The 17,168-nt window shown below is 39.8% G+C and overlaps 2 protein-coding genes across 3 annotated transcripts in view; both read right to left on the reverse strand.

The window, feature by feature from the left end:
• Positions 1–3,874, reverse strand: part of SFT2D2 (SFT2 domain containing 2) — a 10,477-nt gene extending 6,603 nt beyond the window's left edge. The window contains exons 1-4 of one of the 2 annotated variants that reach the window (XM_085301458.1): positions 3,748–3,874; positions 3,083–3,169; positions 2,698–2,783; positions 1,715–1,796 (exon numbers count right to left, since the gene is read on the reverse strand). In XM_085301458.1, the coding sequence (XP_085157584.1) occupies positions 1,715–1,796; positions 2,698–2,783; positions 3,083–3,169; positions 3,748–3,810 (318 nt within the window). In that variant the 5' untranslated portion in view covers positions 3,811–3,874. The remainder of the gene's footprint in view (positions 1–1,714; positions 1,797–2,697; positions 2,784–3,082; positions 3,170–3,747) is intronic. The other variant, XM_085301459.1, reaches the window with a different exon arrangement.
• Positions 3,875–4,634: 760 nt separating this feature from the next.
• Positions 4,635–15,844, reverse strand: TIPRL (TOR signaling pathway regulator). The gene is made up of 7 exons (XM_085301460.1): positions 15,580–15,844; positions 12,662–12,841; positions 11,754–11,853; positions 10,494–10,625; positions 10,148–10,243; positions 9,315–9,377; positions 4,635–7,607 (listed from the first exon to the last, which is right to left on the reverse strand). Exons 1-7 carry the CDS (start codon positions 15,678–15,680, stop codon positions 7,458–7,460), a joined length of 822 nt encoding a protein of 273 aa, XP_085157586.1. The 5' UTR covers positions 15,681–15,844; the 3' UTR covers positions 4,635–7,457.
• Positions 15,845–17,168: the final 1,324 nt, after the last annotated feature.

Below are 17,168 nucleotides of genomic sequence, written 5' to 3' on the forward strand. Positions count from 1 at the left end.
AACTCTAACCTTTCTACTTCTGTTCATCCCACATTTGCTGTTGACTTTAGGGATTACCATAGGGTTGAAGTTATGTAATTACTGAAATCTTAGGACTTCAAGTTATAATACACTTTCAAGTACTTTTAACAACTGCTTAATACACTTTCAAGTACTTTTAACAACTGCTTAATAGCTATCTTGTTTAACAAAGTCAAACATAGCCATTCAAATTTGCACTTAAACAGTAGCATTGACTCTTCACTGAACTAAAAGCTCAAAGGCTAATAGGTCATCTTGAATTATTTTCCGTTTAAACACTCAGATTAACAGAAGCTTCCTTTTAGTGCAAGTTTTCATCTTCAATTTAAGATACGCTGATTAATTTAGCTATGACAGATGCTGGTACTTGATTGCCCTCAGTGTCCAACTCAACCTCACAATGCACCGTGCTACTGGAAATTATGATGTGCAMCTTTTTGATAGGTAAGAAAATAAGAAGTATTATATATGCAAGTGAAGAGCATTTTCATTGTCAAATAAATCATATGCTTAATCTTCACCTGATTATTGATACTAAAYTTCTTTTTTTTCAGTAGTTTCAAGGTGATAATTGTCTACACACTATACCATCCAAGAATGGGCTTTATTTGTTCTGTAAGTGATATTCCAGGCATACTCCCAGCTACAGGCATTCTAAATACATACTTTAAGAGGGGAAGGGAAAACAAGAAAAGGAAGGCCTTTCTCATGCTATATATCTAAGAGCATAAACAGTAGATCTTCTTAATCTGTATGAGTTGCCACTAGCCTCTTTAGATGTTTAAAAGGAAAAAAGGAAGTGCTAATACCAAATGAATGCTCTGACAACATTCACACTGAAAATGAAAAGGTATTTATATATACACATCAAACTACCCTCTGGAATTTCAAACTTTCCAAGAGAAAAATGCAGGAATGTAAGAGGGAAGGATTGGAAGAAAAGAAAAGTGTATGCGTGTGTGTGYGTGTTAAACAGGAACAAATCAAAGTTCTCAGTAATTTCCTCACCCCACCCAATAGAGGGCGTCTACATTTCCCATCTTCTGAAGGCAAAATAATTACAAAGGATGACATTAGTTGAATGCTGAATTTTGCAATTTTGTTTTGTCATACAAGTTTCAAAACTCAAAGCTATCTGCCAACAAAAACATCTCTTTTTTTTTATTTTTATAGCAAGATGACTAGGACAGAGATTCTCCAGTTGCTTTGTCATTAAATTAATATTTTATCAGGGTGAAAATATCTAKACAGCTCTTTGCACCACTTTATCTTATAATCTCCTATCTGTTTTGCTGCAAAGTAGGCTATTTCTAACAGCTTCCATTGTGCAACTCAAAAAAACAAAAGAACCSCTACCATCTAAGAAGTTTCCTGCGTATCATCATTTTTTAAGCAACAYGAAAATACGACAGTAATGTGACCTCGGGTACACTGGAACTATGTGCATGACTCACACATACACAAACCACAGATCCTTAATGTTCTTGAAGCATATTAACCTGGCTTCAACTTAGTCTTTCATAACAGGAAAGTGCCTTTCTGGTGCTACAAACATATTGCTACTATACTGGATATACAGGATGTTTTTAAAAACAACATCTTGAAAGGTAATTATATCAAAGCGCATGAAAGGAATTTACAATAGAAATTGTTTCCAAGTCAGCGCGCAGTAAGAGATTCCTTTGATGCTTACTAGCATAACAACAGTAGCAATCAGACGAGTAGGCTCAAACATCTTTTTCAGTTGCTTCATTGGTCCCATGAGGAACGCAGTGCTGCAAAAAGGAAAACAAGATAAACGCAGAAGAGCTAGAGGAATAAGTAATACTAGAATCCCGATTAAAGGAGGTTTACTTTGTGAAGTTGTCTGCTGCTATATAGTTCACCACCACACTATGTTGCTAAGGTTAAAAAAAATATATATATATATATAGATATAACAACAAAAGAAATAGAACGTACAGTGTTCTTTGCTCTTGTCTAAGCTATTCAATCCATATCTTTATTCATATTTCTTAAGTTATGATTAACATAAGCAAGCAGAGCTGTCAGGCTAGAAGCGTAGGTCAAGATCAGCTAGATCATTCTTGACAGATGCTTGTTTAATCTGCTCTTTAAAACACCAGCCTCYGAGACTGCATGGATTGCAGGCAATCTGTCTCTCTACATAAAGGACTGTTTTCAGGCCTGCACCTGTTCTCTGATCCCTCACCAGATGTACATCCCTCCTTTGTGGGGCCGGTGATTAATAGGGCATGGATTTTGYAAGGTGAAAGTTTTATCTGAAGTGGTATTTTTATCTCATGCACAGATATCATACTATTTCTAGTTTCACTCCTTATACTTTCTAACTCCCTGCTAYGCTTCCTTAGCTTAAAGAGTTGTCATTCATGAAGTCAGTGATGCTATGTTACAGGAACCTTTACAATGGACATGAAARCTTATCAAACAGGTCTACCTTGACAGACTGCCCCAGACAGTCATTCATTGTTTCCTACCATTTATAGCCAGTACTAAAACAGTGTTATTCTCTAAAATCTARCAACAAGAGAATGCTCTATATAAGCAAATATCCTTCTACAAAAGCCACGGTTTCTGCCACTCATGCACCTTCCCCTATCATTCTACTCCAATTTCCTGCCTTCATTAGCTAAGTGTTATAAACAAAATTGTTACCTTCCAAGAGATGCAATATTCCCCAATGTGTAAAACACTGCAAACAGAATCAATCCTTTCTTTGGTATCCATAGCAAACAACTGCCCTAAAAAGGAACATTAAAAAAAATGATTTTGTATTGCAAAAGAAATATATCCAAAAAGCATCACAACACAAAGAAGCATAAAGAAAACTTAAGTCAAAGCGCAGAACCACAAAAACACTAGCTTTGTTTACTGGCATTCTTTGTAACAATTAACACATCTCATCCAGCTGCAAAACTGAGTCAGATGTCTGCAGACTCAAAACTGAGCRACAGCACACGGCCACAGCCTGTATTTATTAGGGCTCTTCAGACTCAAGCAGGAGGGTCAGGAGAAAGAGACCTAGCAAAAAAGTCCTTACCAAGACGGAGCACAGGCATCCTATTRCAAAACAAGCAACGAAGCCTTTAACTCTGGTGCCCCAACTTAATGAAGTTGCATCAATAACCTAGAAACAGGRGTCAGGGGGGAAAAAGCAAGTTAGGTGCTGCATATGATCTTGCCACATATCAAGCAGTAAATTCCCTGTAAGCCACTAAACTGCTTTTAACCTAAATGGAAACTCGCCAGTTTAGGCATCAGTTTTTGAAGCCTATAGGATGAGCCACTGTTGCTAACAGAAAGYGTCAGCTGCGAAGCCGTGATGATTTCCCACAAAACGAAGTATTGCGTCCCACTGGCTTGCAGCAGAGGCATGAAGGGGCAGGGAGCCGCTCGCAGCGCAAAGCCTGGCGGCATTTTATTATCGTTATTATATTATTTTCAGATGCGTTTCGGATTATTGTATTTATTTTCGTTTCAGATACTCCTCGGGGCGGCGGCACAGGGGGGGCCCTCTGCGGACCGGCGGCGCGCAGGCCCGGCCCGCCGAGGGCCGACCCGCGCCCGGGGCGGCAGCGCTGAGGAGCGGCGCGGGGCCTCGCCTCGCCTCAGCGCCGCGCGCCCGCCAACTGCCACCGCCAACCGCCACCCGCCACCCGCCGCGCCGCCGGAAGGGAGGCAGGTGCAAGGGGAGCGGGGCGTTACCTCGGCCAGGCCGCTCGGCTCCTCCGCGTCCTGCCCCCTCAGCACCCGCTTCAGCTTGTCCATGCTGCCCGCCCCGGCGGCTCTGCCCCGCGCTCCGCACCGCGCTCCCCTCCGCCGGGACTACGGGCTCCAGCATGCACCGCGCCGCCACCGGCCACCTGCGCCCAGCAGGTGGGTAAAGGCCGCCGCCGCCGCCGCGGGGCCTGCTGGGGGCTGTAGTTCGCCGGCTGCCTGGCGGCGCGGGGCGCCCGCAGCCCCCTCAGCCTCTYCGAGGGGCGTCTGGGGTCTCTCGCTGCAGGCCGGCCCGCGGCGGCGGGTGCGAGGCGCCCGGGGCGAGGGGCGGCCGCGGGACGGCTGCTCGGTAAGCAAAGGCCCGTCCTCTCCGGTATGGCAATACCCGCCGGCGGGGGGTGAGCGCGGGTGTCAAAAACCTCCCACCTCGGCGCGAGTAAGAGCAACCCAGCACCAAGCCCTGGTTCTCACAGCAGAGAATTCGTCTTCATCGGCGTTTATTGAGGGTTTTTTAAGTGACAGCAAACACTCCAAGAGTTGGACGCTTCTCACTCTTCACGAACTATTACGAATTACAAGCATACAAGTAACGAAACTTCAAAGCCCTCACGTTTTCCATCTTCAGAAAAGAGAGTCCACTCTCTGCTAATTTTACTTTTCTAGTTGAATCGTATCTCCACCCATCAGGCTTGAATCCGTTATYTGCTAAGAGTGAAGCTTATATTAGTAGCCCTGTACATTTTATTTTCCAWCCATATCCTGGGTCTCCCACTGCGGTGGAAAAGCCTCCACCTTATTTTCATCACTGAGCTGAGTGCTTCTCGTGAAAGACTGTCAAACACACATAGGCACAACATTTTGATTTTCAGGCAAAGTTCAGCATGACAAGTAGTTATTTCATTTTATTTTGCTCAGATAAAAACAGAACTATAAAATGTTGGGTAAATTTTATTTAGCAACATACAAGTAAGAATATAAACCACCACGTTAGACTCACCACAGAACAGCTGGAGAATTACTCCACTCCCTCTGCCCAAAAGCATACATCGCTTCTTTTTTTCCTAGAAAATTTGCACCAGAGAGCTTGTAGTATACCACTTTATTTTACTGCTTCCTGATAACCCACATGTTGTAATAGAGTCACAAGAAGTGTTTCATGTTTTATTTTGTGGGAACTCTAACTTTCTGAACATCACCTTGTGACTTCTCCAACATGTGTGTTCCACTCAAATGCACAGCACCCAAAAGAGATGGCTGTCAGTTATCTATATATTCAGAGATTTAAGTCCAGCCAAGACAACTGTATCAGCAGCTCATAAATCAGTGTGGACAGCATAAAATACACAGTGTAAGCTAAACATGCACAGCACCCTTCAGAACACTAGGTGTCAGTTCTGTGTGTTTTCCCCACTACAGCCCCAAGAAGTTTAATGTCAGTATCACTCACCAAACCTGAAAAAGCTTTAATTATGAATTGCAAAAATATATTTCCTTCTTGCCAGCACTTTGCCAGATGCCCTCTCCATCACTACCAGTTTTGACTTTGTGTTTTTCTAAGCCTCTAAGGCATGTAAAATAGTATACACTTAGCATAAAAAAGTACCATGATTTATTTTCACAGGCAAAATATGCCTCCACCCCCATTTATTGTTTCCTCCTTTTTTATTCTCTGCCATGTAGAGACCTAAATTATCGCTACTGTGAAATTAATTTTAATCACATTCATGTTATATTCATTTGCTGCCAAGTACACCCACTTTTCTTCATCTTGATGCTGAAGTCTTTATTAGGAAACAAGTTCAGGAAGGTAGAGGAAAAAAGGGAGGGGAAATATACAGGATATCATCCCCACTTCAAAATAGCCCTAAATTCACTCATTCCAAATCATACCTGCCTGATAATCATTTCATCCAGAGATAGTGTTTTAATTTCACTTCACTCACTTTATCCTATAGATAAGTGTGGGGGGGTGTTTTTTGGCAATAATTCTTTACAAAGATAAGGCTAAGGTATATTCAGGAAAAAAAATAGCATTTTACAAAATAATCCTCACACACCCTCAGTAAACTAGGCATGTATTAATCCCATTTTTACAGACAAGGAATGGAGGCACACAAGTCCAGTGACTTCCTCATGGTTAAAGTATAAATCAATGATAAGAACTCCAGTTAATTCCTGCTTTTCAATCTTATGATCAATTCATTAGACCAGAGTGCCTTAAATAGAGCAAGGCAGGTGTAGAACAAGGTAAAACAATGCAAGTTTTGTTTTTATTAAGACCATAGTCACTTAGATAGCTGTATACTTTTTCTAAAAATTTCAGAGTCATCTTTAAGTGAAAGAACTGGGTATACGCTGAGGTTTGGGGTAGATTGTTGGTATGAAGTGTACGCAGTGTAGAATATTTAGAATTTTAAGAAAAAAAACTCTAAGAGATTAAAATGCATACATCCTTATTCGCCATTTTCTTAAATTATTTTAGGTTTTCCACAAGGCCTATTTTCACTATGTCATTTGGTTCTTGCACTTAACAGCAAGTATGAACAGTAAACCTAAACTAGTCTAACTCCCTCATTCTTATGGCAAATCATTAACATAATTTAGTTTCCAAAAGAAATTTAATRTAAATGTTTAATCCATAAAATGTTGAGTTAAAATTGTGAATGTGCATATGAACACATCTATTAAAATTTAAAGAACTTAAAAGATGAATGAAAATTACATATCTGGAATACATGATAGCATTCCTTTAAAGCTATGTAAGCTTGTAGTTCTCAAATTCGAAATACCAGCATCCTTTAGAGATGAGATACTAAAAGCTCCCCTCAGTTCAGTAGCCAAAACTACCCTGGAATTTAACAATTTGATCATCAGGGCAGCATAACTACAACACATGAGAACTAGCTGATATGCCCAACAGAAGGTCAGTACAGCAATGCATTTCCAAGAAAGCATATGACCTTTGCAGCTCACCTAACCCAAGTAACAGTTTTCAGAGCTGTCTGGAGAAATATGGTTGACATCCCTCAGCTTTTTTTCTGCTCTGAAGCTGATGGCTCATGAATAAAGTATTTTTTACCTTTACATAGGGTCTAACAAATGCAATTATTTTTTGCTCCTTAAAGTTGCTCACAGATAAAATGAATATTGCTAAGTAAGAAGGCCAGATGAGAGATTCCAAGAAGTGGCTTAATTGGTATCAGCTTGCAGCAGGGGGAGCCCCAAGCAAAATGCATAGCTTAAGACTGAAAGCCCAAAGTATACACAGAGGGAACAAACTTTTTTTAAACTACAGATTTCTCTATAGTCTTGTGAACTGTAATAGTCTCTTGGTATCTGAAGCAAGAACAAGAAAATCTTCTTGGAAGTGTTTGTGGTGGAGGGTCCAGGCAATACTCCTACCTAACCACTGAACTAAACAGAACCCAAATGCTTCATTATGGGAGTCTTTCTCCATTGCCATTTAAGACTAATTCACCTTCAGTCTATCATTAACTCCAGATACAGTTTTGAAATAAAAAAACATAAAACAATAAAAATCATCAAAACCTGCTTGAAATAAGTTCTCTTTTCATTTAGGGCTACAGAAAACTTAGCCAAACTCTTTATTCCACAAATAGTGAAACCACCCGCCCCAACAGTAATGGTGACATGATCACATGATTTCCAGTCTACTTCAAGTCCATGTAAAGTCACATTTATTTAGACTCCACACATGTGCTTTCCAGTGATGCTTGTGGTTCAGGCTCCAGCTTCTCTGGAAATTCTAGCTTTTCACAAATTGTCTCCTTTATAGGCAGATACTGAGAGATCTCATTAGGTTCCGTGAACAGGGAAGGTGGAACATGCTAAGAAGCAAAAATTTTACATGAAACAAATGAAAAGTGCAATAAAGAGGAATTTCACATCCAAAGTTTTGGGGCACATCTAGTCAGTCTATAGTTTACCCGAATTACTTTTAAACACTTGATGTCAGATACTGTTACTAAAATTTACTTTATGATTTTAAATGCACATATGTACAATCTTATTTCTTGCATGATCAATAGGGTAAGGAAATGTATTTAGTATTTTTAAGTAGCAGATAAGACCACAAGAACTATCAGAGAATTCAAGAGGAGCTACAATGTTTTAAATCAAATTTATCATTTCAGTGTAGCTAACAGTGCATTTTATAGTCTATTCTAAATGAGACAAGAGCCGCATGAGATCCTAGCATTAATGTCTTCTAATGATTACAGTAAAGTCACTGGAGGTGCTCAGATTCAGCTAATAATAATTATGCTTTTATCAGCATTAATCTCAGTTTTATCAAGTCCAACACTGACATTGTTTAGACATTAATATGAATTACTGATTTTAATTTCCTATTTGAATTACTTAATGAAAGCAACTAATTTCATCTGTATCTTTCTCTGTAGATTCCTGTAGATGGCATAGCTTCACCATAAACAAGATATGTGAAAAAAAACTATTCTAGGCACACCACCTTCAAACTTTCTAAAGACATTCTATAATCTATAAGTGTACTGTAATTATTAAAATGCAACCTATATTTTAGCTACTCCTGACATGCAAGGAATAATACTTAGGTTTGAAATAAGTGCAACAGCAGTGAAGCAGAAATTTTTTTGCTTTACTTCTGTCTGCAAGCTGATCTAGGGAGCTGAAAAGCCATACACATTTGCTTTCCATCAGGACAGACAAAAAATTATTTAACCACATATATGATTATCATTTTCAAGCAGGAGGTAAAATAAGACCCACGTCACTTTGATTTGTATTTCAGAAACCAGAAAACTATCAAAGAGCTCATCACTGGATTTAGTGCTTTTTATGGGGATCATATATTGTCAAGAAATGGTATCATGTCCTTCTCTTCCAAAAGAAAATCACTTTGCAAATATTCCCTCAGAAGTTTGATAACACATTAGTCACTTTTTAAAGAAAATAAGGGATAAGGAAAGTAAGCAGAGTATCTATGGTCAGTATTGGGTCCAGAACAAAACTCAACAGCTGTAACTCTTAAAGTGCCACAAACGATATTGAACCATTATTCGAATTCTAAGGTGAGCTATTAGACTTTCACCAGAAAAACTGAATCACTCTATGCTAACAAACAGATCTTAACCACTAGTACTATTGGGAAGCATATAACCAGCTCTGAAATTAATAAACATTGAAAATGAAGTGCCTGATTTTGTGGCTAAACAGTTCTGTTAAAAAGTCTGATAACTCAAAAGTAGAAAACGTAATCCAGTCCCATAACTTGTCCTGTGATCTCTAGAACTGATCRTTTACAAATGATAATCTGCCCTGAAATAAGCACTGTACAAGCAGAAGACATTTTCCTCTCCAGAGATTCCAAACCTAGAAGACTTAAATATACTTATAAATATACTTATAATTATATAATTATATATAATAATATATAAATATATAATTATAAATATACTTATAATACAAACCTAACAATACTTAAAATAGTATTGTCTATACTGACCATAAAAACAAACAAAGAAAACACACAGAGAAAACATTAAAAAAATTAATACCTTTAAACTTGATATTTTGCTTTCTCTGGATGTATATTCTCGCAACATGTAGGCCTTGTCAGCCTAATGGGAAAGATTGCAGAAATTAATTATAAAATCATCATTTAATATCAGTGCAAGATGAGCTTYGTAAATACACTGAATTTAGTAACCACTTAAATTTGTTTGACCAAAAATTTTCACCTTGGAGAAGAAATACACATTCAAAGACAGACCAATGGGGTAGGGGGRTGGTAAAAAAATAAATAAATAAATTTAGCTCCCCAAAGTCACTTTTCTGTGCACAACAAAAGAAACAGGATTGAATATGCTTGTTAATTTTTACTCAACTAAAACTTTTATAATCAGTACTAATGGAATGAAACAGAACAAGTAAACTACGACTGTAGGTACTATATTATTTAAAAGATGTCTGGACTCAGTGTTGTACTGACAGTTATTTGCAGAGTGAAACCTGTAGTCATGTGGTAGACAGGCCAGAAAAATATACTTTGAAGCCAGAGGCTATTAACAGTATCACACCATTTACTGTTGTCTGTTTTTCTCCTTTGACTTCCTCTCTAATCTGTGCCCATTCAATATAATTAAATGATTGCTTCAGATGAGGGATAGTCTACTCTGCTTGTGCAATACCTAGCCCAATGACATCAAGCACTCTATCGCTATTTCAGCATTACCATAATAATAAAATACACTTTAAAGTTCAGTTCAGTTAACCTCTACRCTCCAGAGCATCAGTATTAGATTACAGGAATATCAGCAGGTCTTCTCTGAAAGTGATACTGTCAGGGAACATTTGCAAAACATGAATGATTTAAAGAATAAGTGTCTACCTCATGATGAAGCCTTGTATCATTCATCCTGATAAGTACACCATCAACTCGCAAGAAAAACCTCAATAACACAAAAAAGCTGGAAGGCATAACTCTCTGCAAAAATAAAAATATTCAGCATATTAAAAGTCTTACTTTAGGTATCCATAAATACTAAAACAACCAATAAAACATGATCAACAAGATATCATAGCTTTCAATAAGATTATAAAAATTGTAAAATTACAAAGAACTCGCATTTTAAACTTTAAATCACAGACAGAATAGCAGGCAAAAAGGGGCCAAGTTTTGCATTCATTAGCCAGCTAGGTCAACAAGCCTCTTGCATACACCTCTCAGTACTCACTATTTTTACACTCAAACTAGATACTCCGTGATCATGAAGTTCATCTTCAAACAAAAGGACTTCTTCAAAAAACATAATTTGTTCTCTGGCTTTCAATTTCTCTGTATTTATGTGTTCTGTTGTAGGCACAACCTGAAGAACAAGATTAAGAACAGTTAGCACATTAGTTTGATGTCAGAAGAGATGAAGTTTATCTTTATCTTGAAAATCCTGCACTTGCATTTTCTAAAGGGAAAAACTTAGAGCACTCAGCTGAAGATACACAAAAAGTCTAAGTGGAAAACTTAAAATTAACACCAAAGTTTCCAAGAGGAAACATCAATCAAAGCAAAAATTCAAAGTGGAAAATTCTGAACAAATCACCTCCAGGGAACAAACTTAGTTAAGTTTCAGTTGCAACAATTCTGCTCACATTCTGTATTTGAAAACACTAGAAGACATACTGAGTTTAACATACGACTGCGAAGTTCTGGGTTATAAATAGTATTCCACAWACTTGGCATTTCTAGCAAACTACAAACCCTCAATAGTTTTGTAATAAAGCCTTTCCTCAAAATCTAATACCACTACATTTTCCATCTTGTGCTCTCTATATACATTCAAACACTTCTGCTGCCTAAATACCGTGARCACACAAGACAAAAGCTCAGCATAAAACTATTAATTCCAGAGTAACTAAATCAATCCTAGTGAATTAAAATACATTATCTACTTAGCAGCAAACAGAGAAATTGGGAACATCAGTCTTTCTTGAAGTAAAAAAAAAGACAAGGGAGGATCTGACACAGTTTAAACATGAGGAGTTACTGTTTCTGAAAAACAAAGCCACTGAAAGCAGGCAGATCTGGGTACCTGATCACAAGAACTAGCAAGCAACATAGAGGAAAAGTACAGGAGAACTATGCAGTTGAGATAGTTATGTTGTATCTGAAGAGCTCAAAACTTCAAAGGGGGATCCAGCAAGCACTGAGGATTCTTGTGCGTTTTACTTTGAGCACGTTCTTAATAAGGGCATATAAGACCCTCTTATATAATCATAAGATGCTTTAAAAAAAATAAAATAAAATGAGCTCTGATCCAATTAAAAAAGAAAAATGCACGTGCTGAGACATGAAAAGTCCAAACTATATTTTGAAGTCAGAAACTCTTCAGTCCTATGAACTATAGTATCCAAGCTTACTGAAAGGTAAAATACTGTTTCCAGAAACAGTGCTCAACTGAAGTAATAAGTAATATGCATTTAAGGAGAAAAGAAGTCACCTTCAATGTTACAGTGTCTCCCAGCAATGTCCCTTTGTAGTCTGTTGTGTAAGTCCAGTCATATGGTTTGACAACTTCCTTAGTGTGCTCAGTCTCACTCCTCAACAAAGGAAAAAGAATTCAATATGCTTTGTAGTCATTCTTTTAAAAAAACTGCAACCTCACACAAGACTCATCTCCTTACTCTTCAAAAAGTTAAACAGCAACATTGCCCATGCTAGAATTATGATGTCAAGTCTGAACTGTACAGTGTTGCTTCTTTCACAACATCAGTTTACAGAATAATTTAAAAAACGTTACCAGAATCCCTATGCAAGCACTATCTCAATCCTATCAGTCAAAATAAAGATTTTAATTTAATGTTGTTGAATATTTTATAGCTCAAGATCCTTTCTTCTTTAAACAGGCAGAAAGCAATCTGCAGACAACACAAAGCTATCACTAACACTGCACTTCACCTTAATTTTAATGACARATTCTCTTCATGATTTATTCATAGGTGCTCTGCCACTAATTTGGTAAATACTAAGCAGTACAATTAGTTTTTCTGCATGGTAATTGTCCTTGAACACGTACAGCATTCTACACTTTGAATGCCAAAAGACACAATCTTGCAATGCTCAAGGCTCTATGATTTTGAACAAATGGAAACAGGATTAAGCCATGTTAAATCTGCCATTTAAGGAAGCCACAACACAACTGAGACTATAGTTAACACAGTTTAACAGATAGGATGATTATGGCAAAGAAAAGCTAGGTGACTTTTGCAATCATATGGTATATCTACAGCAGAAACAAATGCAACATGGTATCAAAAATTCCAGTTCTCAGTCTGWACCTTTAACTGCTTTATCCTAGCTTCCCCTATAAAACACTAGTACTTGCCTACTGGTGATAGAATACTGTACCTGCTCTCCTGCCACTCCTCTGCACAAGCCACTTTGATCATACCTTGGCAATTATTGACACATTTTAAAGCATCTGTTGCATTGAACTCAATTCCAAAACCATGGTCATGTTGTATTCTTAGGATATTGTCTCCAAACATCATTTCTGGCAGGGAAGGCATGTGCAATTCATCAGCCAACCTGCACAGAGAGAGAGTTTAGATGAAGAGAGACTCTGTTTGCACCAGCCAGGTAAAAAGTAGTCCAGGTCTCCAAATAAGAAAGTATTCCTCRGACCACAGCAATTGAAAGTGATACTGTCAGTATGTTTTACACAACTTTGTTATTTTCCCAGTTTAAAAATCTGTCATGAGAGGCAGAATCATTGATAAAAATGCCTTTTCCAGTGTAAAAATATTCCTACATCTTTCCCTCTTTATCAGTCTTGTACAAAAGTCTCGTATGTGGGGAAATCAGAAATATTAGAATAGCATAATTTAGCAGCTTTCAGTCAGGGGAGAAAACTCTGGATGGTCCACCGTTTACTTCTGCAGGTCACCAAAAAGAAGTTTAAGGAAAGGGTGCTTACTGTTAGCAAGTTTAAATTCACTACACAGYCGTCCATACCTCCATCTTTAGAAGCCTACAGAACGAGGCTGAAAATAATCCTAGCAGGATACCTCAGAAGTGAAGTGCAGAAGATKGAAGTGCTCAAATCACTATCTTCCCAAGCTCGTAGAGAATATGTACTGGCATTGGCAATCTCTAAAATCAAAAGCCAGAGCCACAGCTATAGATGCAACTGAATGAAGCACTACACAAACAGTATGTGTGACCCTTGCAGAAAATCCCAAACCAACTCGTTTCACTTTTTTAAAAATCAGTTTTTATAATTTATATATATACACACTCACTTGACATTTACACTGACCAAGTTCGCCAGAAGGCTTCATGCACTTCTAGCATTTCCTCCCCATCTCTACCTACTTTAATCATAGCAAGGTTAGAAAGAACATGGAATCTGAAGGGAAGAAAACTTTAGAAAATGCATCTACATACATGGATTAAAAAAAGAAATCCAGCTCACAACTTTCCTATCGATAAACAGTAAGGCATTCCTGTACAAAAGTGCTATTTCTGTAATACTGCATACAAAAGAACATTATGCTGACCAATTTGAAATAAAAATAGCAGATTCATAGACCTGAAGAATAAGATTCTATGTTTTTTCCYAGAGAAGGCAGTATAAAGTTATAAACTTTCCATTTCATCCAGAATGGGCCCCTTGACCTGCACAAACCAACTCTAGCCCACAAGAGATTTCTGCAGCTATGGCATATTTAATCCTTCACCTTCCATAGAAGTTGCTGAGGGTTTTCCATGACATATGTTTACTAGAAATAAAATTCCTATAGGTAATAACTATGTTCTCCAAGTAATTAAAAAGAAAGGGGGGGGCAAAACACCAAAAGAAATCCATTACAAAAGGAAACTGATTAAAAGCACTCCAACCAGGTAGTGGTATTCTTCAGACTTCAGGCAGAAGAATTGTTTGGAGCTCTATGCCAAGTGCCAAGATCTGCTTGCAAACAGCTAATTTTGGATTTCTCTTCCCTACCCTGTGAAGCTTCTTCTGTTCTTTCAGTCCTGAAAAACTGAAGAGTCCCACAAAAAACATCAAAAGGGATGAAGAAAATTTCTGCAGAAAAAAAAAATACTGACAACTGCTTATTTTAAAACAGTTACAGTTAAAGAAACTGAATAGTTCAGGAGAGGACTGCAGTAGATAATCTGGCTTCTAGACTGGCAGTTCAACTCTAATTCTGGTTTAGAGATGAGGAAAATTTAACATCTTCCTGATTGTAAGAACAGAGATCTTAATTTTTATGAACCAGCATCTTGCAAGAGACGGCTTCACAAACATGCCTGAAAAATGAGATGAGAGTGTAAAAATAGAGCCCAGATATAGTTTAACTGGAGGTTGGGTCCTCTTTACAGAAGATGGATTAAAACATAAGATTCATGCATTCTTATGTGTAACTACAGTATCAGTAGTTAAAAACACTCAGTGAAGGTTATTTTATTCACTGAGCATAGGATAAAAATGAAGAAAGGAATGTAGTTTTTATCTGTTTTGAGGCACACATCTACAAAAAAGTGAATACATTGCTGTTTTATGTAAAAAAAAAAATCACAGCTTCAGAAGATGAGACTTTAGCAAACAATCTTACCCTCAGAAAAGTTACAAGCAGTAAGAACCAAAATATATTTATGATGACTAATAGAATTTTCATATACTTATTACAAAAATACAAAGAGGGATCTGACAARTTCATCTGCCTGCAAGTACACCTATGGCACTAAATAGTTGAGATTTACATTAGCAAATCTGACATCAAGTACCTCATGCTGACAGGAGCATTTTTCCAACTATTTTATAGCAATAGAAATTAATATTACAAYGAGAGAGCAAATACTTAATTTTGATGAACTCCACTATTTTAGAATAACCACTAGCATGATAGATAAGATAAATCAATGGACTATATTTAAGAGACCCTTAATTGTTCTTAAAAATAATTAAGAAAAATAAGCTTATAGCCAGCAGGCTTCAGTTCACAGAAGTCCAGATTTCCAGCAAAAAAAGCGTTAGCAATTATAAAAACAAGCAAAAAACTGAAAATCATCACGCTTGTAAACTAAAGCGTCTCCACTTCTTAAGCCAAAAGATCAAGCTTTGCTCACAGGAGAAGACAGAAGGCAAGGCAAGAAAAAGAAGAAAAGAAAGAAAGGAAAGGATCTGCTGGGAGCAACAGCCCGCCCGCCCGCCTTGCCGAAGGGGCATTGCTTATTTCCCGCAAGGCCCTTAGCTGCGGAGAGCGAGGCCCGGCGGCCCCCTGCCGCCGCCACCGCCCCCCGGCCGGCCCGGCCCGGCCCACCTCTCGGCCTGCGCCGATTTCATGATGTGCGTCTGGGCGGCGCTCAGCTTCCAGGGCCCGAAAGTGAAGTCGCGGCGGCTGCTCTGGAAAACGGGGTGCATGATGGCGGCGGCGACCGGGGGTGGGGGGCGGCCCCGCCGAGGCAGCAGCGAGGAGAGGGCAGCGGGCCGCTGGCTGGCCCGCCCGCACCGCGCCGCAGCGCACCGCACGGCGCCGCTGCGCCCGCAGACCGCTAACGGTAACGGCACCGCTAACACTCCCGCGGGCTTCCGGTTCCGGGAGCGGCCGCTGCGCGCGCAGCCCGGGAAGACGCCATGGGGGCCGCGAGGCGCCGCACGCGGGGAGCGAAGGCGGTCGAGTGTCACGTGACGGCGGGCAGGGCGCCCCCCTGAGGGCTTGCCCGGCGGGGGTGGTTGTGCCTGGACTCCTCGGTCGGGGGGCGGCGTGTGGGGTTCCGGGACCGCGGGGGAGCCTCCCGCGAAACCGGGCTTCAGGCGCCACAGCCACGGGCGCGAATTGTGYGCAAGCTGTGACCGGCGTTGAGCTGCCCAGGCCGGTCAGCGAGCGGAAAGATCTGTGCCTGTTCTGCTCTCCTCCCTTCGTCTTGTCTCTGCTGTGGGAGCTAGGAGTTGAGGTCGTGGGGCAGCGCGTCTCGCTGCTAATGCGGGATTTATGTAGTGTTTCTGCTGACGGGTGTGTTAGAGACACACTGGGACCTCGAAGCTGTGATGSTCCCTTACTAGGACTGAGATGTTCGGAGGATCAGGAAGTGTCACTAGTTTTCTCTTKTTGGTACATAAAAACACCTTATTTTCTACACGTTACATATGTACTTTTAGAATCTCCTGCATTTGTTTGCTGTCTTCTCGAATGCTGCCCAAAGATGATTTTGAATGCCAAGAGAATGGCCATGGGAATGAGAGACACATGTCACAAGGAACTACATCTGTCCGAGAACGTCTATTACCTATCCTAAATTACAGAGCAATGCAAAATTCTAAATTACATACAAAGCTGCAGTCAGAGCAGCTGTCCTCTGCACTAAGGGCCTTGCCAGGTTATGGAGAAGCTCAGAATAAGGAATGCACAAAAACAGTATCCAATTACCCTTGGCCCTTTATGCTGTAGTTTGTGTCTTGCTTCCTGAAAAGGGGAAAAAAAGATACCCCTTTTTCCCCTCCCCCATTTACTCTAGTAAGGCACCTGTATTTCTTTTAAAAGCATTCCATGGTCTGGGAAGTCTCRGAATTAGGATCTGTCCCTCTTTGTGCCACTTACTTACTTTTCCTATGTGCTTGGGCAAGTCATTTCACCTCCTGATCTGTGTAAAACTGAATCCTTCCTACTGAACCTCCGAGGTTTCAAATGAATGAACGTATCACAGACCGGTAACAGTGCCTCAGGACCAGCCTGCGGACAGAAAATACCGTCCCCGTTTGGCGGGGTAGCTGCGTTATTTGCCCCCCCAAAAAGCACGGCAAAAGAGCAGCCTGGCTAGAAGCCTCCCCAAAGATAGATACAGCTGACTCGGAGCAAGCGGCGCTGGGAGGACCCCGATCGCGCATCGCCAGCCAGACCCAGCCCTCTCC

This window comes from Rhea americana, unplaced genomic scaffold (assembly GCF_003343005.1).
Source record: "Rhea americana isolate MKP2758 unplaced genomic scaffold, rheAme1 scaffold_177, whole genome shotgun sequence".
Taxonomy (NCBI): Eukaryota; Metazoa; Chordata; class Aves; order Rheiformes; family Rheidae; genus Rhea; species Rhea americana.

Excerpts from the sequence above, each read along its gene's own strand:
- TIPRL (XM_085301460.1), bottom strand. The coding sequence starts at position 15,680 with ATGCACCCCGTTTTCCAGAGCAGCCGCCGCGACTTCACTTTCGGGCCC. Across the intron at positions 12,842-15,579 it reads AAATCGGCGCAGGCCGAGAG|GTTGGCTGATGAATTGCACA; the intron begins GTGGGCCGGGCC and ends CTCTCTGTGCAG. Across the intron at positions 10,244-10,493 it reads CTAGTTTGAGTGTAAAAATA|AGAGTTATGCCTTCCAGCTT; the intron begins GTGAGTACTGAG and ends TTATTTTTGCAG.